This window comes from Scyliorhinus torazame, chromosome 13 (genome assembly GCF_047496885.1).
Source record: "Scyliorhinus torazame isolate Kashiwa2021f chromosome 13, sScyTor2.1, whole genome shotgun sequence".
In the NCBI taxonomy this organism is placed as follows: domain Eukaryota; kingdom Metazoa; phylum Chordata; class Chondrichthyes; order Carcharhiniformes; family Scyliorhinidae; genus Scyliorhinus; species Scyliorhinus torazame.
This window is the reverse complement of record NC_092719.1, coordinates 90,774,413-90,796,602: the sequence shown is the minus strand read 5'-3', so window position 1 is coordinate 90,796,602 and position 22,190 is coordinate 90,774,413. Positions and strand designations below refer to the sequence as shown.

Here is a 22,190-nt window from a genome sequence, read left to right as displayed (position 1 = left end):
ACCGTATTAAAGTCCCCTCCCATGACCAAGTTGTGTGACTCAAGGTCTGGGATTTTGCCTAACACGCACCTCATAAAATCCACGTCGTCCCAGTTCGGGGCGTAGACATTCACAAGCACCACTCGGACCCCCCTCCAGCTTCCCACTCACCATGATATACCTACCCCCTTTATCAGCCACTATTCTCCCAGCCTCAAATGCCACTCGCTTGCTGATCAGAATTGCTACCCCCCTGGTCTTCGAGTCCAGCCCTGAGTGGAACACCTGACTCCCCCAACCCTTCCTTAATCTCATCTGGTCTGTGACTTTCAGATGTGTCTCCTGGAGCATTGCCACGTCTGCCTTTAGTCCCTTTAAATGCACGAACACGCGTGTTCTCTTCACTGGCCCATTCAGACTTCGTGTTCCAAGTAATCAACCTGGACAGGGGGCTGCCACCCCTCCCCCGCCGACTAGCCACCACCCTTTTTAGGCCAGCCCTGAGCCTGCACCCCCCCGCTTTCCCGGGCACCCCCTGAAGCAGCAGCCGCCCCCGACCTCCCTTTTTTTCCCTGAAGAAAATTTCTCCCTTGCCCACAGAGCAGCCACCCCCCCCCCCCCCCCCAACACCAGAAACCTAATCTCCCAGATCAAACACCAACTCACCCCTCATCCCCCACCAGGCTTCCGAGAGTCAGCTGATCCAGGCTGACCCCGATAGCCCTAGCCCCTGGTGCCGGTCAGACTATCGCCCTCATGTTGCAGCTGTATAGAACCTTAGTTAGGCCACACTTGGAGTACAGTGTTCAATTCTGGTAGCCACACGACCAGAAGGATGTGGAGGCTTTGGAGAGGGTGCAGAAGAGATTTACCAGAATGTTGCCTGGTATGGAGGGCATTAGCTATGAGGAGCGGTTGAATAAACTCTGTTTGTTCTCACTGGAACGAAGGAGGTTGAGGGGCGACCTGATAGAGGTCTACAAAATTATGAGGGGCATAGACAGAGTGTATAGTCAGAGGCGTTTCCCCGGGGTAGAGGGGTCAATTACTAGGGTGCATAGGTTTAAGGTGAGAGGGGCAAGGTTTAGAGTAGATGTACGAGGCAAGTTTTTTACGCAGAGGGTAGTGGGTGCCTGGAACTCGCTACCGGAGGAGGTGGTGGAAGCAGGGACGATAGTGACATTTAAGGGGCATCTTGACAAATACATGAATAGGATGGGAATAGAGGGATACGGACCCAGGAAGTGTAGAAGATTGTAGTTTAGTCGGGCAGCATGGTCGGCACTGGCTTGGAGGGCCGAAAGGCCTGTTCCTGTGCTGTATATTTCTTTGTTTTTTTAGTTCTTTGTTCGGGCCCCTCTCCCCACATAGAAAAAACCTATTTACAAGATCACATTCCCCAGTAAGTAAACATCAGCTCTCCAAAAGCCATTAGCATAACCAAATCCAGTCCCCTGAAGGGTAATGCTAGCTTCAGCGCCCCCCCTGTATCAACCACCTTCGAACCAAAGCGCCCTCCAACTGCCCCTCCAACCCGCTCTCTCGCCCACCACGACTAACCACAATCTTGTTTAAAACAGAATACAATTACAAACCGCCGCCACCTCCCATCTGCGAAGTATTAAGTGTCTCTTAACTCGAGTCCAACTTCTTCTCATTAATAAATGTCCAGACATCATCTGGCGACTCGAAATAATAGTGTCGGTCCTCGTGCGTTACCCACAGTCTCGCTGGGTACAACACCCCAAACTTCACCCCCTTCTTAAAGAGGGTGGCCTTTGCCCGGTTGAACCCCGCACGTCTCTTGGCCAGCTCCGCACCCAGGTCCGGATATAAGCGCACCTCACTATTCTTCCACTTACTGCGCCGTTCCTTCTTGGCCCATCACAGGACGCACTCCTTATCTGAAAAACGGTGAAAGCAGACCACCATGGCCCTTGGCGGGTCGTTCGCCTTGGGTTTCCTTGCGAGGGCTCTGTGCGCTCCATCCAGCTCCAGGGGTCGAGGGAAAGCCCCCGCTCCCATCAACGACTCCAACATATCTGCCGCATACGCTCCCGCATCTGGTCCCTCAATACCTTCAGGAAAGCCAATGATTCTTAAATTCTGCCTACTGGTTCTGCTCTCCAGCTCCTCCAGCTTAAAACATAGAACATAGAAAAATACTGCACAGAACAGGCCCTTCGGCCTATGATGTTGTGCCGAACCTTGTCCTAGATTAATCATAGATTATCATAGAATTTACAGTGCAGAAGGAGGCCATTCGGCCCATCGAGTCTGCACCGGTTCTTGGAAAGAGCACCCTACCCTAGTTCAACACCTCCACCCAACACTAAGGGCAATTTTGGACACTAAGGACAATTTATCATGGCCAATCCACCTAACCTGCACATCTTTGGACTGTGGGAGGAAACCGAAGCACCCGGAGGAAACCCACGCACACATGGGGAGGATGTGCAGACTCCGCACAGACAGTGACCCAAGCCGGAATCGAACCTGGGACCCTGGAGCTGTGAAGCAATTGTGCTATCCACAATGCACTTAAGAACAAATTAATCTGTACTATATCATTCTACCGTAATCCATGTACCTATCCAATAGCTGCTTGAAGGTCCCTAATGTTTCCGACTCAACTACTTCCACAGGCAGTGCATTCCATGCCCCCACTACTCTCTGGGTAAAGAACCTACCTCTGACATCCCCCCTATATCTTCCACCATTCACCTTAAATTTATGCCCCCTTGTAATGGTTTGTTCTACCAGGGGAAAACGTTTCTGACTGTCTACTCTATCTATTCCCCTGATCATCTTATAAACCTCTATCAAGTCGCCCCTCATCCTTCTCCGTTCTAATGAGAAAAGGCCTAGCACCCTCAACCTTTCCTCGTAAGACCTACTCTCCATTCCAGGCAACATCCGAGTAAATCTCATTTGCACCTTTTCCAAAGCTTCCACATCCTTTCCAAAATGAGGCGACCAGAACTGTACACAGTACTCCAAATGTGGCCTTACCAAAGTTTTGTACAGCTGCATCATCACCTCACGGCTCTTAAATTCAATCCCTCTGTTAATGAACGCGAGCACACCATAGGCCTTCTTCACAGCTCTATCCACTTGAGTGGCAACTTTCAAAGATGTATGAACATAAGAATATAAGAACATAAGAACTAGGAGCAGGAGTAGGCCATCTGGCCTCTCGAGCCTGCTCCACCATTCAATGAGATCATGGCTGATCTTTTGTGGACTCAGCTCCACTTTCCGGCCCGAACACCATAACCCTTAATCCCTTTATTCTTCAAAAAACTATCTATCTTTATCTTAAAAACATTTAATGAAGGAGCCTCTACTCCTTCACTGGGCAAGGAATTCCATAGATTCACAACCCTTTGGGTGAAGAAGTTCCTCCTAAACTCAGTCCTAAATCTACTTCCCCTTATTTTGAGGCTATGCCCCCTAGTTCTGCTTTCACCCGCCAGTGGAAACAACCTGCCCGCATCTATCCTATCTATTCCCTTCATAATCTTATATGTTTCTATAAGATCCCCCCTCATCCTTCTAAATTCCAACAAGTACAGTCCCAGTCTACTCAACCTCTCCTCGTAATCCAACCCCTTCAGCTCTGGGATTAACCTAGTGAATCTCCTCTGCACACCCTCCAGTGCCAGTACGTCCTTTCTCAAGTAAGGAGACCAAAACTGAACACAATACTCCAGGTGTGGCCTCACTAGCACCTTATACAATTGCAGCAGAACCTCCCTAGTCTTAAACTCCATCCCTCTAGCAATGAAGGACAAAATTCCATTTGCCTTCTTAATCACCTGTTGCACCTGAAAACCAACTTTTTGCGACTCATGCACTAGCACACCCAGGTCTCTCTGCACAGCAGCATGTTTTAATATTTTATCATTTAAATAATAATCCCTTTTGCTGTTATTCCTACCAAAATGGATAACCTCACATTTGTCAACATTGTATTCCATCTGCCAGACCCTAGCCCATTCAATTAGCCTATCCAAATCCCTCTGCAGACTTCCAGTATCCTCTGCACTTTTTGCTTTACCACTTATCTTAGTGTCGTCTGCAAACTTGGACACATTGCCCTTGGTCCCCAACTCCAAATTATCGATGTAAATTGTGAACAGTTGTGGGCCCAACACTGATCCCTGAGGGACACCACTAGCTACTGATTGCCAACCAGAGAAACACCCATTAATCCCCACTCTTTGCTTTCTATTAATTAACCAATCCTCTATCCATGCTACTACTTTCCCCTTAATGCCATGCATCTTTATCATATGCAACAACCTTTTGTGTGGCACCTTGTCAAAGGCTTTCTGGAAATCCAGATATACCACATCCAACCACAAAGGGCAGCACGGTAGCATTGTGGATAGCACAATTGCTTCACAGCTCCAGGGTCCCAGGTTCGATTCCGGCTTGGGTCACTGTCTGTGCGGAGTCTGCACATCCTCCCCGTGTGTGCGTGGGTTTCCTCCGGGAGCTCCGGTTTCCTCCCACAGTCCAAAGATGTGCAGGTTAGGTGGATTGGCCATGATAAATTGCCCTTAGTGTCCAAAATTGCCCTTAGTGTTGGGTGGGGTTACTGGGTTATGGGGATAGGGTGGAGGTGTTGACCTTTGGTAGGGTGCTCTTTCCAAGAGCCGGTGCAGACTCGATGGGCCGAATGGCCTCCTTCTGCACTGTAAATTCTATGATAATCTATGACATCCATTGGCTCCCCGTTATCTACCGCACTGTTAATGTCCTCAAAAATTCCACTAAATTAGTGAGGCACGACCTGCCCTTTATGAACCCATGCTGCGTCTGTCCAATGGGACAATTTCCGTCCAGATGCCTCGCTATTTCTTCCTTGATGATAGATTCCAGCATCTTCCCTACTACCGAAGTTAAGCTCACTGGCCTATAATTACCCGCTTTCTGCCTACCTTCTTTTTTAAACAGTGGTGTCACGTTTGCTAATTTCCAATCCGCCGGGACCACCACAGAGTCTAGTGAATTTTGGTAAATTATCACTAGTGCATTTGCAATTTCCCTAGCCATCTCTTTTAGCACTCTGGGATGCATTCCATCAGCGCCAGGAGACTTGTCTACCTTTAGCCCCATTAGCTTGCCCATCACTACCTCCTTGGTGATAACAATCCTCTCAAGGTCCTCACCTGTCATAGCCTCATTTCCATCAGTCACTGGCATGTTATTTGTGTCTTCCACTGTGAAGACCGACCAAAAAACCTGTTCAGTTTCTCAGCCATTTCCTCATCTCCCATTATTAAATCCCCCTTCTCATCCTCTAAAGGACCAATATTTACCTTAGCCACTCTTTTTTGTTTTATGTATTGTTAGAAACTTTTACTATCTGTTTTTATATTCTGAGCAAGTTTACTCTCATAATCTATCTTACTCTTTATAGCTTTTTTAGTAGCTTTCTGTTGCCCCGATAGATTTCCCAGTCCTCTAGCCTCCATCTAATCTTTGCTACTTTGTATGTTTTTTCCTTCAATTTGATACTCTCCCTTATTTCCTTAGATATCCACGGTCGATTTTCCCTCTTTTTACCGTCCTTCCTTTTTGTTGGTATAAACCTTTGCTGAGCACTGTGAAAAATCACTTGGAAGGTTCTCCACTGTTCCTCAACTGTTTCACTCTTAAGTCTTTGCTCTCAGTCTACCTTAGCTCGTTCTTCTCTCATCCCATTGTAATCTCCTTTGTTTAAGCACAAAACACTGGTGCTTGATTTTACCTTCTCACCCTCCATCTGTATTTTAAATTCCACCATATTGTGATCGCTCCTTCCGAGAGGATCCCTAACGGAACATAGACCCCAAGATCTCTCTGCTCCTCCACATTGCCAAGAACTCTACCGTTAACCCTGTATTCCGCATTCATATTTGTCCTTCCAAAATGGACAACCTCACACTTTTCAGTGTTAAACTCCATCTGTCACTTCTCAGCCCAGCTCTGCATCCTATCTATGTCTCTTTGCAGCCGACAACAGCCCTCCTCACTATCCACAACTACACCAATCTTCGTATCGTCTGCAAATTTACTGACCCACCCTTCAACTCCCTCATCCGAGTCATTAATGAAAATCACGAACAGCAGAGGACCCAAAACTGATCCCTGCGGTACGCCACTGGTAACTGGGATCCAGGCTGAATATTTGCCATCCACCACCACTCTCTGACTTCTATCGGTTAGCCAGTTCGTTATCCAACTGGCCAAATTTCCCACTATCCCATGCCTCCTTACTTTCAGCAGAAGCCTACCATGGGGAACCTTATCAAATGCCTTACTAAAATCCACTGCTTTACCTTCATCCGCATGCTTGGTCACCTCCTCAAAGAATTCAAGGCAGACTTGTAAGGCAAGACCCACCCCTCACAAATCCGTGCTGACTATCCCTAATCAAGCAGTGTCTTTCCAGGTGCTCAGAAATCCTATCCTTCGGTACCCTTTCCATTACTTTGCCTACCACCGAAGTAAGACTAACTGGCCTGTAATTCCCAAGGTTATCCCTAGTCCCTTTTTTGAACAGGGTACGATATTCTCCACTCTCCAATCCCCTGGTACCACCCCTGTTGACAGTGAGGACGAAAAAAATCATTGCCAACGGCTCTGCAATTTCACCTCTTGCTTCCCATAGAATCCTTGGATATATCCCGTCAGGCCCGGTGGACTTGTCTATCCTCAAGTTTTTCAAAATGCCCAACTCATCTTCCTTCCTAACAAGTATTTCCTCGAGCTTACCAGTCTGTTTCACACTGCCCTCTCCAACAATATGGCCCTCTCATTTGTAAATACAGAAGAAAAGTACTCGTTCAAGACCTCTCCTATCTTTTCAGACTCAATACACAATCTCCCGCTACTGTCCTTGATCGGACCTACCCTCGCTCTAGTCATTCTCATATTTCTCACATATGTGTAAAAGGCCTTGGGGTTTTCCTTGATCCTACCCGCCAAAGATTGTTCATGCCCTCTCTTAGCTCTCCTAATCTCTTTCTTCAGTTCCCTCCTGGCTTCTCCTGCATCTGCTTGTGGCGGTCCTTTAGCACCTCCACCTTGTGCTCCAGTAAAGTTATCTCGTCCTCTTGGTTGGAGAGTTTTAATTCGATCTCCTGAATCGCTTTCTCCTGGGCTGCCTGAGTCGCGACCTTTGGTCGATCGATACTTTCATCGGGTCAAGCGTATTCCTTTTTAGTTCGGCAAAGCAACTCTTGAAGAACTCCACCTGTTGCTCCTTTGGACAGTGAGCCGCCACTCCCTGGCCCTTGCCGTCTGCCATGCTTCGCCGCACTGCCAACTCCCCTCGCTTCCCTCTGACGGGACTAATTTGTTTCACACGGCCACTTCTGGTCCAGCTATCCATACATCGGCGGGGGGGGGTGGGGAATCCTCCTTACTATTGCCAACTCCACTGATTTATTTAATAAAGTCCACACAAATCTGGGAAAAAAGGTCCGAAAGTCCGTTTCAGGCGGGAGTTATCGAATGTGTGACCTGCTCCTCCATGGCCGCCACATGAAGTCTGCTTATAATTTTTCATATGCCTCCTTCTTATTGCTCTAAAGTATTCTGCGTTTCTAAGCATGTTTCAGCTCCTTATTCCCTAAAATGCCCACTTCACTTCTTATTACCCATATCATATCCACATGTTGGTTGAAGATTTTTTGATTGCCTTTTACGTTACCTGTCATTCTATTCTCTCCTAATAGTCTTATCTTCTTCTTCACCTCCCTTCTCAACCTATTGTATTTTGACCCGATCCTCACCCAAACCATTTACCTGCCATGCATCATGCAACTTTTTTTGTTTCCATCATATTCTCTGTCTCCCTCAGCATCGAAGGAACCTTGTATTCTTTTTGTTCCCCCAACGTTTGCCACTTTTGCTTGTGCCTGAAACATCTCTTAAAGATTGCCCATTGTTCTGTTACAGTTCTTCCTCTCAGTCATTGGCTCTATTTTATGTGTCTTACTGATTGATGGTTCCTCAATGATTGCAGGCGTTGCCTACATTCTGAAACTGTTGGATCAGTATCAGGAATTTGACTCGTTACAATGGTTTCAGTCGGTGAGAGAAAAATATCTGAGAGAAAAGAATGCAGTCGTCAAACAGCAAAATGTCCAGTCAACTAATCAGGATGAAAAGCTCATGCAAACAATGAACCTAACCCAGAAAAGGTTGGATATCTATTTACAGGTAAGTAAATAGTCTGATTTATGTCCTACCATCTCACTCTTGACAGTGCAGCAACACTCTGAGGTGAAAATGCAATTTTACCATAAAATTGAAACACTTTGTTTAATTGAGATACTGGGTGGCAAATAAAACTGCATGTCTGGAATATTTGCAACCAAAAGCAAAAGCTGAATATTTTGTTGAATGCAATCTGCCTGCATGCTTCCAGTTAGAATTAATAAAAGGAGAATTTTTAAAAATGAAGCCACCACAGCATTTTTAGAAATGAGCTATTAAATAAAGTTTATTATCGCTCCAAATCCTCAGGACATTCCAACATAAGAACTAGGAGCCATCTGGCCCCTCGAGCCTGCTCCGCCATTCAATGAGATCATGGCTGATCTTTTTTGGACTCAGCTCCACTTTCCGTTGTTGCTCTTTTTAACCTCAGTCTATTTGCTCTGATTATGTCACCTTTGCTCATGAGTCGCCAGGTATCTTTATGATACCGCCACGTGGTTCAAGTTCAAGTTATGATTAATAATACAGCACACCGCTTAGTAAGGATTAAAACAACAGTCATTTATTATATACAACAAGCAATATTAATACACTAATACTACTATTTATATAATAAACCTATCACTACTGGCCAATACTTAACTTAGGAAGAGCCCACCAGGTCAGGGAAACGAATGGCTTGTCCAATCAGATCTGGCCCGTGGGATTCGAAAGGCTGCTACAGGTCGGTGGCTTGGTGTCTCTACCGGATAGCGATCGCTGGATTCAAACTTACTGTTGCCGGTTGCTGTTCTTGCGAAGGTCTCGAGCAGGCTAAGTGGAGAGAGAGAGAGATCTGAACTTGGCCCCTCACTTTTATAGGGCCCAGGGGCTTTCCGCCTCCCGGGGCGGCCCTTGACCCTGAGTCCCAAGTGATTGGATTTGTCCCCAATCCCTGGGGTTGATGTGTCCAATGGTGAGGCGATTCCTCGATCGGGGGGTGGTCGTTCACCAGTCTTTGTTTCGGCCACTGCAGGCAGGTCTGGCCAATTGCTAATGTGTTGCAATTGTTCCCGGGGATAGCCGATTTAACTGCAGATGTCTGAATGGATGGGCTGCAAACAGTCCTGAATGTAACTGCAGATAGCTGGGTGGATGGGCTGTTGATAGCCCTGAGTATCGATCTGGGCTAACTTCCCAGAGCCGAATATGCAATACTGTCTGCAGCTGCCTGCTTGTGTCTTCTTAGCTGCTTTTCCCAGCAGTCTTTCGGGTTAGCCATTTTAAACTGGGTTTTGGCCAGATTAATCGGAACGCAGCCATTTTACGTGGCTACACCATCCCGAACACCATAACCCTTAATCCCTTTATTCTTCAAAAAACTCTTTATCTTAAAAACATTTAATGAAGGAGCCTCAATTGCTTCACTGGGCAAGGAATTCCATAGATTCACAACCCTTTGGGTGAAGAAGTTCCTCCTAAACTCAGTCCTAAATCTACTTCCCCTTATTTTGAGGCTATGCCTCCTTGTTCCGCTTTCACCCACCAGTGGAAACAACCTGCCCGCATTTATCCTATCTATTCCCTTCATAATTTTATATGTTTCTATAAGATCCCCCCGCATCCTTCTAAATTCCAATGAGTACAGTCCCAGTCCACTCAACCTCTCCTTGTAATCCAACCCCTTCAGCTCTGGGATTAACCTGGTGAATCTCCTCTGCACACCCTCCAATACCAGTACGTCCTTTCTCAGGTAAGGAGACCAAAACTGATCACAATACTCCAGGTGTGGCCTCACTGGCACCTTATACAGTTGCAGCATAACCTCCCTAGTCTTAAACTCCATCCCTCTAGCAATGAAGGACAAAATTCCATTTGCCTTCTTAATCACCTGTTGCACCTGTAAACCAACTTTTTGCGACTCATGCACTAGCACACCCAGGTCTCTCTGCACAGTGGCATGTTTTAATATTTTATCATTTAAATAATAACCCCATTTGCTATTATTCCTACCAAAATGGAAAACCTCACATTTGTCAACATTGTATTCCATCTGCCAGACCCTAGCCCATTCACTAAACCTATCAAAATCCCTCTGCAGACTTCCGGTATCCTCTGCACTTTTTGCTTTACCACTCACCTTAGTGTCTGTCGTCTGCAAAAGTGGTCACATTGCACTTGGTCCCCAACTCCAAATCATCGATGTAAATTGTGAACAATTGTGGGCCCAACACTGAACCCTGAGGGACACCACTAGCTACTGAATTCATTTAAGTATTTTGTTAGGGTGGCATGGCGGCACAGTGGTTAGCACTGCTGCCACATGGCACCGAGGACCCGGGTTCGATCCTGGCCCCGGGTCATTGCCCACGTGAAGTTTGCACGTTCTTTCTGTGCCTGCGTGGGTCGCATCACCACAATCCAAAGATGTGCAGGGTAGGTGGATTGGCCACCCTAAATTGCCCCTTAATTGGGTTAAAAAAGAATTGGACTCTTTAAATTATTTTTTAAATGGAGGTGTGTGTTATGCACTGAATTAAGTTTACATTTGACTTTGTATCTTTTGTTGTTATAAAACCATAAATGCCTTGATAAAATGTTTGTTAAAAAAATATTTTAAAAAGAACTTATGTTATGTTTTGTTTATCTGACATTGCCAAGTCTTCAGTGAATGGCTCGTTGAGGGCAGTATGTTGCTTAGATTATGGAGAAAAGTGTCTGCACATTAAGTGGTGCCATGGAGCCCTTTACATGCAACTGGGCAGCCCGATAGGGCCTTGGCGTAATGTCTCACCCACAACTTTGCACTTATGCCAATTTAGCACGGCCTTAGTGGTGTTCTGAAATGTCAGCTGAAGTTTTGTGTTTGCACATCTGGTCCAGACAGGAGCTTTCAATCCCCTGACTCCTGCAAGAGTGCGACTAACTAAACCAAAGTTATCACAGTAACAGAACAGCTCAGCTAACTAAAACTGGCTCATGGGTTAATTAAAACCCAGTTACAGGAATTTGAACTAGTTGACCTCCCTGCATTCCATTAGCTGCTTGTTTTTTATTGAATGGAGAAATTCTTTTACTTGTATCTCCTAAACACGTCCCAAAGATACAGGCTCCAAAGAAAATCTTGCTATTTGTGATTCTATTAAGGCAGGAGACCATAAAATCTTTGCTATTTGGGTGAGGAAAATATGACTGTTTAGTGTGATGATTGATTATGGGTTAAATATAGTTGGAAGAGAAGCTGTTCATCCACCTTGCTATAGTAGCAGAGTTAGGTGAGCAATTAATCGGGCTGGAGAATATTCTGTTGGTTTGTGTGACATTGTGTACTTTGTCTTTCCATTCAGGAGTTTGAGCTTCTCTATTTCTCACTGAGCAGTGCCAGGATTTTCTTCAGAGGAGATCAATCTGCAGCTGAAGAAAGTCAGGAGCGAAAGGAGAAGGAAGGCAAGTATTCAGTGGATTTGTAATACCCATTAGAAACCAGATATATGTTGTGTTGATTTGTAACTGCTGCATTCTTCCAGCTGGGCACAGTAAGAAATTTTAGAACACCAGGTTAAAGTCTAACAGATTTATTTGGGATCGCTAGCTTTCGGAGCGCAGCTTCTTCAGAGTCCCTCGGGTGGGTCCCACCCTAACATCCGCCTCCGAGCTATCAGGGAGGCAAAGGCCAACTCATCAGCCCCTCTCCCCACCTTCACACCCGGATCCTCCCACACCCCAAATACTGCCACCCAGGGGCCTGGGGCCACCTTCACCTCCATAATCTCCGACATAACCCCGAAAAAGCCTCCCAAAACTCCACCAACTTCAGGCAAGACCAGAACATGAGCGTGGTTTGCCGGCCCCCTTGAACACCGCCCACATTTAGCCTCCACCTCCGGGGAAAAAAACAACTCCTCCATGATACTGTCATGTGCGCTTTATGCACCACTTTGAATTGATTTAGGCTCAATCTTGCACAAGAGGAGATTGCATTTATCCTCCGCAGGGCCTTGATCCATATCCCCGCTTCAAATACCCTCCAGCTCCTCCTCCCCTTTCCATTTTACATCCTCTTCCAAGGTCCTCTCCCTCTGCATCAACTCCCATAGATATCGAAGACCCTTCCCTCCCCTATCTCATCCTCAGGCACAATCTTTTCATGCAGCAACGGGTGTGGCAACCTTGGCAACGTCGCCAGCTCCGTCTTCGCAAAGCCCCTGAATTGCAAATACCGAAACCCATTACCCCTCGGCAAATCAAACTTCTCCACCAACTCTCCTAACTCTGCAAATCTGCCTTCCACGAACAAATTCCTGAACCTCTCTATCCGCTCCCATGCCCTGAACGTTGCATACAACCCTGCTGGAGTAAATCTATGATTATCACAAATCAGTGCCCAAAGTGATGTGCCCTCAATCCTAAAATGTTGCCTGCACTGATTCCAGATGCAACCACCACCGTGCTCGTCGAGTATTTAGCCGGCGAGAATGGAAGAGGCACCAACACCAGTGCCCTCAATTCCGTCCTCCTACATGAAGACTCCTCCCTCCATCCCCACACCAACCCTTCCTCCACAACCCACTTCCAAACCTTCTCCATGTTCGCTGCCCAGTAATAATTCAACAAATTTGCCAAAAACAACCCTCGCCTCCAGCTATCTCTCACCTGAAATACCCTTTTAATCTGAGGGACCTTACCCGCCCGTATAAAATCGAAAATCAACCTTCGGTAGAACCACCATCTTGACAGTCTGAACCACATCCCTTGCCAACAAAAGTGGAAGAACATCTCACCTCTTGAAGTCCTCCTTCATTCCCTCTGTCAAATTAGCCAAATTCAATTTATGTAACTGAGCCCAACTATGCGTCACCCTTTTTCCCAGATATCGAAAACTTGACTTGACCAGCCAAAATGGCAACTTCTTCAAACCCTGCATCCGAGCATTAACCAGGAACACTTCATTTTTTCCCACATTAAGCTTATACCCTGAAAACGACCCAAACTCTGTCAATACTCCCATAATCCTATCCATCCAATCCACTGGGTCCGTGACGTACAGCAGCCAGTCATCTGCGTGCAGAGACACTCAATGTTCCATCCCCCCTCTCTCATTATCTTCCCACCCCGTTGAAGCACTAAGTGCCATCACCAATGGCTCAATTGCCAATGCAAAAAGCAATGGGGACAATGGTCACCCTGCCTTATTCCCCAATGTAAAATGAAATACCCTGAACTTGTATTATTCGTACGTAAACTGGCCGTGGGAGCTCTGTGCAACTTCTTAATCCAACTCACCAACCCCAGCCCAAAACCAAACACTTCAAACAGGTATTTCCACTGACCCCGGTCAAGCGCTTTTTCTGCGTCCGTAGATGTTGTCACCTCAGTTTCCTGACCCCTCGGGGGTGTCATCAACACATTTAATAACCTCCGAATATTAGACAATAGCTGTCGTCCCTTCACAAATCCCGTTTGGTCCTCACCTATCACCTGGGCAGCACGGTAGCACAAGTGGATATCTCTGTGGCTTCACAGCACCAGCGTCCCAGGTTCGATTCCCAGCTGGGTCACTATCTGTGCGGAGTCTGCACGTTCTCCTTGTGTCTGCATGGGTTTCCTCCGGGTGCTCTGGTTTTCTCCCACAGTCCAAAGACGTGCAGGTTGGGTGGATTGGCCATGATAAATTGCCCTTAGTGACCAAAAAGGTTAGGAGAGGTTATTGGGGTATGGGGATAGGGTGGAAGTGAGGGCTTAAGTGGGTCGATGCCGACTCAATGGGCCATATGGCCTCCTTCTGCACTGTATGTTCCATGTTTATCACTCCCGGCACACAGTCCTTCATTCAAGTTGCCAGCATCTTGCCCAACAACTTTGTATCTATGTTCAAGAGTGATATGGGACGATAAATGGAATCACTACAGTGTAGAAGGAGGCCATTCGGCCCATCTAGTCTGCATTGACCCTCAGAAAGGGTACCCTACCTAGGGTAAGGCCACCACCTTATCCTCATAACCCAGTAACCTCACCTAACCTAACCTTTTGGACCACCCCAGAGTCTAGTGAATTTTGGTAAATTATCACTAGTGCATTTGCAATTTCCCTAGCCATCTCTTTTAGCACTCTGGGATGCATTCCATCAGGGCCAGGAGACATGTCTACCTTTAGCCCCATTAGCTTGGCCATCACTACCTCCTTAGTGATAACAATCATCTCAAGGTCCTCACTAGTCATTGCCTCATTTCCATCAGTCACTGGCATGTTATTTGTGTCTTCCAGTGTGAAGACCGACCCAAAAAAACTGTTCAGTTCCTCAGCCATTTCCTCGTCTCCCATTATTAAATCTCCCTTCTCATCCTCTAAAGGACCAATATTTACCTTAGCCACTCTTTTTTGTTTTATACATTTGTAGAAACTTTTACTATCTGTTTTTATATTCTGAGCAAGTTTACTCTCATAATCTATTTTACTCGTCTTTATAGCTTTTTTAGTAGCTTTCTGTTGCCCCCTAAAGATTTCCCAGTCCTCTAGTCTCCCACTAATCTTTCCCACTTTGTATGCTTTTTCCTTCAATTTGATACTCCTTTATTTCCTCAGACATCCACGGTCGATTTTCCCTCTTTCTACCGTCCTTCCTTTTTGTTGGTATAAACCTTTGCTGAGCACTGTGAAAAAGCGCTTGGAAGATTCTCCACTGTTCCTCAACTGTTTCACCAGAAAGTCTTTGCTCCCAGTTTACCTTAGCTATCTCTTCTCTCATTCCATTGTAATCTCCTTTGTTTAAGCTCAAAACATTAGTGTAGATTGTACCTTCTCACCCTCCATTTTGTATTTTAAATTTCACCATATTGCGATTGCTCCTTCCGAGAGGATCCCTAACTATGAGATCATTAATCAATCCTGTCTCATTACACAAGACCAGATCTAGGACTACTTGTTCCCTCGTAGGTTCCATTACACACTGTTCTGGGAAACTATCGCGGGTACATTCTATGAACTCCTCCTCAAGGCTGCCTTGACCGACCTGGTTAAACCAGGATTAAAATCTCCCATGATAACTGCTGCAGCATTTCTACATGCATCCGTTATTTCTTTGTTTATTGCCTGTCCCACCATAATGTTACTATTTGGTGGCCTATAGAGTACTCTTTTCAGTGACTTTTTTGCCTTACTATTCCTGATTTCCACCCAAATGGATTCAACCTTATCCTCCATAGCACAGATGTCATCCCTTACTATTGCCCGGATGTCATCCTTAAATAACAGAGCTACACCACCTCCCTTACCACCCACTCTGTCCTTCCGTCTAGTTTGATACGGGAGGAGTGGCAGCGATTGATAGAGCAGATTCTGGAGGTTGACGGGAGATGTGCAGAGGACCCAGAGCCGGGACGTTTGGTGAGGAGGAAGGAATTGCAGGCGGAATTTAATCACCTATCTACAGGGAGGGCAGTTGAAGCGAGCGGGGCGGGGGGGGGGTGGCATCTATGAGTATAGTGAGAAGGCCAGTCGATTGCTGATGGGCCAGCTCCATCTGGAGGCGGCAGTGAGGGAGATCGTGCAGATTAAGGATGGGATGGGTGGGTTGGCCAGAGCAGGTGAAGAAGGTGTTTGAAGACTTTTATAGGGACTTGTATAAGTCGGAGCCGCCCGAGGATGAATCGGAGATTAGGATATTTCTGGTACGGCTGGAGTGTCCGCAGGTGGGGGAGGAGGAGAGAGCGGGATTAAGGAACCAATGGGGGTGGAAGAAGTGCAGGTAGTGATAGGGAAGATGCAGTCGGTTAAGGCGACGTGGCCAGATGTTTTCCCGCTGGAATTTTATTTTAAAAATTAAAGGATAAATTGGCAGCGCGAATGGTAGAAATGTTTGGGGATGCAATGGTTATGAGAATATTGCCGGAGATGATGGGGCAGGCATCTATCTATTACTTAAAAAGGAGAAGGATTCGGTGGAATGTGGGTCGTACGGGCCTATTTTTCTAATGAACGTGGATGCTAAGATATTGGCGTAGGTGTTGGCAGTGAGGTTGGAGGAGTGCCTTCCGAAGGTGGTGGGGGAGGACCAGATGGAGTTTGTTAAGGGCAGGGAGATGCTGTGAAATGTGCGGCGGCTGCTGAATGTGGTGCTTTCTCCGGCAGAAGGAAGGGAGCTGGAGGTGGTGCTGGCATTAGATGCAGAGGAGGTATTTGACAGAGTGGAATGGAGTTATGTTTGCAGCAGTGCTGGAGAAATTTGGGATTGGGCCTACCTTTGTGGCATAGGTGAAATTATTATACAAGGATCTGACAGCATGTGTACGGACGTAAAATATGAATTTGGGGTGCTTTCTAATATGTTGGGGAACGAGGCAGGGATGCTGTTCACGGTGGCGATTGAGCTCTTGGCCATTGCGCTGAGGAGATCGCACTTATAGAAGTGGATTAGGGGTGGGGGGGTGGAGCATAGAATGTCTATACACGGATGATCTACTGTTTACATCTCTGACCCGAGCTCGTCGGTGAGGGATATAATGGGATAGCTAAGGAAATTTTGGGCGTTTTCAGGGTACAAGTTAAATTAAGGGGAAAGTGAAAATTTGTGGTGTCTTCACCAGGCACAGGGGTGGGAGTGGAGGGTTGGCATTCTGGGTAGCGGCAACTCATTTTAGGTATTTGTGGGGTGCAGATTCCGCAGGACAGGGAAGAACATCGTAAGCTTAATTTCACAAGACTGGTGGGGAGGATTAAGAAGAACCTCGTGCGATGGAATAGTCTCCTCTTGGCTCTGGCAGGCCGGGTACAGGCAGTAAAGATGAACATTCTGCCACAGTTTGTGTTCCAGTGTCTGCCGGTCTTTTTGCCAAAGTCATTCTTTATGGGGGTGGGCAGGCTGATCTTGTTGTTTGTGTGGGTAAGGAAGGTGGCTAGGATGAGGAAAGTGGTGCTCCAAGGGAGCGGTAGTTGGGGGGAGTTGGCCCTTCCGAACTTGTTGTATATTACTGGGCGGAGAAGGTGCGGAGCTGGAGTAGGGAGGTGGAAGCTTTATGGGTGTGAATGGAGCGGGATTCTTGTGGAGGGTCAGGTTCGCAGATGCTGGCAACAGCGCCGCTACTGTTCGCCGCAGGGAAGTACATGGGCAGTCCTGTGGTGGTAGCTACGCTGAAGATTTGGAGGCAATTCTGACAGCACTTTAAGTTGAGGGCTGGCTCGAGGGTGATGCCGTTAAGAGGGAACTGTGGTCTTGACCCAGGGAGCTTGGATGCAAGGTTTTAGGGATGGGAGGAGAGAGGGGTGAAGGAGTTGGAGGGGGGGAAACAGGACATTTGGGCTGTAGCGTGAGGACGGCTTTAGATGCATGCAAGACCTCACAAGAAAGGTCTTCCCATACTTTCCGGTGCCACCGTCTTCATCGTTACCCCATGTGTGACCCACAGGACAGCAGGGTACATCATCCCGGACCACAAGGTAGCAGGTAAAGGGCAGCACGGTAACAGAGTGCTTAGCACAGTTGCTTCACAGCTCCAGGGTGTCAGCTTCGATTCCTGGCTTGGGTCACTGTCTGTGCGGAGTCTGCATGTTCTCCCTGTGTCTGCGTGAGTTTCCTCTGGGTGCTCCGGTTTCTTCCCACAGTCCAAAGATGTGCAAGTTAGGTGGATTGGCCATGCTAAATTGCCCTTAGTGTCCAAAAATGTTGGGTGGGGTTACGAGGATAGGTTGGAAGTGTGGGCTTAAATGGGGTGTTCTTTCAAAAGGCCATTGCAGACTCGATGGGCCGAATGGCCTCCTTCTGCACTATAAATTCTATGATTCACACCTTGTTCCTGAATAGGGCCATATTGGCCCTATTAAACTCAGCCCTTCACTTGGCCAGCTCCGCTTCAAAAACAGGTAAATATGAATCATATGGCCTTCCCAGGTGAATTCCCATGTCTCCTTCACCCATCTTTTCCTTGTCTAAGGTTCAGCCTCACGATTGCGCATGGCAGCTGGGGAGGCAGCAACGTAGTGGTATTGTCACTGGACTAGTTTACCAGAGACCTAGAGTAATGCTCTGGGGACCCAGGTTCAAATCCCGCCACTGCAATTGGTGAAACTTGAATTCAATGAAATTCTGGAATTAAAAGTCTAATGATGAGCATGTCATTGTTGATTATCATAAAACCATCTGGTTCACTAATGTCTATTAGGGAAGGAAATCTACCATCCTTACTTACCTGGTCTGGTCTACATGTATTTCCAGACCCACAGCAAGGTGGTTGACTCTTAACTACCCCCTCAAGGGCAATTAAGGATGGGCAATAAATGCTGGCACAGCCTGCGGACGCCCACGTCCCATGAACAAATAAAAATAAAGCTCTCCTGTTCTTGGTTTCCTCCTCAACGACCAATGTGTCCAGTCCACCTCAGGCGGCAGTTGAAGACCCTCTCCCCAACGGCTTCTCAAACATCTTGGCCTCATATTCAGTGATACTCATTCCCTGAATACCTTCAGGCAGCCCCATGATCCTCTGGTTCTGCCTCCTTGAGTAGTTCTCCAAGGTGTCAACCTTCTCCCTCGATTTTTTTCTGACCATCCGCCATCAACAGCATTTCTGCCTTCAATGAGGCAATCCGATCCTCATGGTCTGTCCCCATTTCCTCCACCTTTTGGATCAATGCAGTCTACTCTACCAGCCTCTGCTCCACTCTCCACGGCAGCTGAATCGGCTCTGCCACCCTCGCCAACCCCTCTGAGGCCACCTGCCTCTGTTTTTTAAACTCGGCCGCAAGGAATTCGACCAACTGCTGTGTCGACGGTGGGCAACGGTGCCATAGGTCTCTCCGCCATCTTTTCCCCTCCTATGCCACGCATGTCCTCCTGTTTTGAAAATTGCTCATTATTTGACACACTCCTCGTCTAGTACCCCTTAGACACTCCTCACTGGAGGAGAATACGTTATTCTTTAGTATTCCCACTTTATCCAGCTGCAATTTCCCCATAAAACAGGCAGAAAGGGCCAAAGAATCTGACTTTGGGCAGGAGCAACCTTATGTGCGACCACTCACTCCATGGCCACACCGGAAGATATGTTTTAGGACAGACTTTTCACGAAATGGTTGACAGTGGCGCTCGAGTTCAATCTTTGAAATGCCTCTGAAAGATTCCGTTCCATGACTGCACCACCAATCTTTAATCATTTTTAAAAATAATCTTGATTGTCACAAGTAGACTTTACATTGACACTGCAATGAAGTTACTGTGAAAAGCCCCAAGTTCCACATTCCGGCGCCTGTTCGGGTACATAGAGGGAGAATTCAGAATGTCCAAATTACCTAACAGCACGACTTTCAGGACATGTGGGAGGAAACCGGAGCACCCGGAGGAAACCCACACACAGACAGTGAGCCAAGCCGGGAATCGAACCTGGGACCCTGGAGTTGTGAAGCAAGTGTTAACCACTGTGCTACCGTGCCGCCCAATCTGTCTGGATCAGTCAGTGAAAAGCTTAAATTAACTTTTCTGTTTCAGAATTATTGGTTTCAGATGGATGGAGCTGAAACGTTGACAATCTCTGTTGCAGTCCTGGTTTCTTTCTTTCTTCATTGCTGTAATTCTTTGTTCAAACTTTAAGTCTGTGTCCTGTGGGAACCTGTCCAGTGGGTAATCTCAGCAACGGCCGATGAAGCTGGTGTTTAAAGTGCATTTTGAAACTTCGAGCTTGATGATGGGAGCTGGCTATTAGTTGATATTGTTAACTTTTCTCGTTCCTTGGGTGATGGTCATCTCCCCTTTTAATTGGCTGTCACTATCTCTTAAAGAAGCAACCTTTGACCCCATCTCTCCTGGAACTCCATATTTGAATCTCACCAATTAATATTTGCCCACCACAATACCGAAACAGCTCTTAAACTCTCAAATGACATCGTCAGTGACTTTGATCAAGGTAAAAACTTTCGCTTGAGGGACTTCGGTGGCGAAATGTAGGGGGAAGACGCGCACGAGGTGGCTTACACTGGAGTAGAACATAGAACAGCGCAGTACAGGCCCTTAAGCCCACGATGTTGTGCTGACCATTTATCCTAATCTAAGATCAACCTAACCTACACCCCTACAATTTACTGTTGTCCATGTCCCTGTCTAAGAGTCGCCTTAAATGTCCCTAATGCCTCTGACTCCACTACCTCTGCTGGCAGTGCATTCCACACACACACCACTCTCTGTGTAAAGAACCTACCTCTGACATCTCCCCTATACCTTCCTCCAATCAACTTAAAATTATGTCCCCTCGTGACCGCCATTTCCACCCTGGGGAAAAGTCTCTGGCTATCCACTCTATCCATGCCTCTCATCGCCTTGTACACCTCTATCAAGTCACCTCTCTGCCTTCTTTGCTCCAGTGAGAAAAGCTCCAGCTCCCTCAAACTTTCTTCATAAGACATGCCCTCCAGTCCAGGCAGCATCCTGGTAAATCTCCTCTGTACCCTCTCCAAAGCATCCACATCCTTCCTATAATGAGGCGACCAGAACTGGACACAATATTCCAAGTGTGGTCGAACTAGAGTTTTATAAAGCTGCAGCAAAACTTTGCGGCTCTTAAACTCAATCCCCCTGTTAATGAAAGCCATATACCTTCTTAACAACCCTATCAACCTGGGTGGCAACTTTGAGGGATTTATGTACGTGGACCCCAAGATCCCTCTGTTCCTCCACACTTCCAAGAATCCTGCCTTTAACCCTGTATTCAGCATTCAAACTCGACCTTCCAAAATGAATCACTTCACATTTATCAAGGTTACATAGAACATAGAACAATACAGCGCAGTACAGGCCCTTCGGCCCACGATGTTGCACCGAAACAAAAGCCATCTAACCTACACTATGCCATTATCATCCATATGTTTATCCAATAAACTTTTAAATGCCCTCAATGTTGGCGAGTTCACTACTGTAGCAGGTAGGGCATTCCACGGCCTCACTACTCTTTGCGTAAAGAACCTACCTCTGACCTCTGTCCTATATCTATTACCCCTCAGTTTAAAGTTATGTCCCCTCGTGCCAGCCATTTCCATCCGCGGGAGAAGGCTCTCACTGTCCACCCTATCCAACCCCCTGATCATTTTGTACGCCTCTATTAAGTCTCCTCTTAACCTTCTTCTCTCCAACGAAAACAACCTCAAGTCCATCAGCCTTTCCTCATAAGATTTTCCCTCCATACCAGGCAACATCCTGGTAAATCTCCTCTGCACCCGCTCCAAAGCCTCCACATCCTTCCTATAATGCGGTGACCAGAACTGTACGCAATACTCCAAATGCAGCCGTACCAGAGTTCTGTACAGCTGCAACATGACCTCCCGACTCCGGAACTCAATCCCTCTACCAATAAAGGCCAACACTCCATAGGCCTTCTTCACAACCCTATCCACCTGGGTGGCAACTTTCAGGGATCTATGCACATGGACACCTAGATCCCTCTGCTCATCCACACTTTCAAGAACTTTACCATTAGCCAAATATTCCGCATTCCTGTTATTCCTTCCAAAGTGAATCACCTCACACTTCTCTACATTAAACTCCATTTGCCACCTCTCAGCCCAGCTCTGCAGCTTATCTATATCCCTCTGTAACCTGCTACATCCTTCCACACTATCGACAACACCACCGACTTTAGTATCGTCTGCAAATTTACTCACCCACCCTTCTGCGCCTTCCTCTAGGTCATTGATAAAAATGACAAACAGCAACAGCCCCAGAACAGATCCTTGTGGTACTCCACTTGTGACTGTACTCCCTTCTGAACATTTCCCATCAACCACCACCCTCTGTCTTCTTTCAGCTAGCCAATTTCTGATCCACATCTCTAAATCACCCTCAATCCCCAGCCTCCGTATTTTCTGCAATAGCCTACCGTGGGGAACCTTATCAAACGCTTTGCTGAAATCCATATACACCACATCAACTGCTCTACCCTCATCTACCTGTTCGGTCACCTTCTCAAAGAACTCAATAAGGTTTGTGAGGCATGACCTACCCTTCACAAAGCCATGCTGACTATCCCTGATCATATTAT

General features: G+C 46.8%; 1 protein-coding gene across 8 annotated transcripts in view; it reads left to right on the top strand.

Moving 5' to 3' along the window:
- washc4 (WASH complex subunit 4) overlaps window positions 1-22,190 on the top strand; it is a 425,031-nt gene that overhangs the window by 379,582 nt on the left and 23,259 nt on the right. For all 8 annotated transcript variants that reach the window (XM_072471956.1, XM_072471955.1, XM_072471953.1 and 5 more), the window contains 2 exons: window positions 8,000-8,196; window positions 11,523-11,622. In XM_072471956.1, the coding sequence (XP_072328057.1) occupies window positions 8,000-8,196; window positions 11,523-11,622 (297 nt within the window). The remainder of the gene's footprint in view (window positions 1-7,999; window positions 8,197-11,522; window positions 11,623-22,190) is intronic.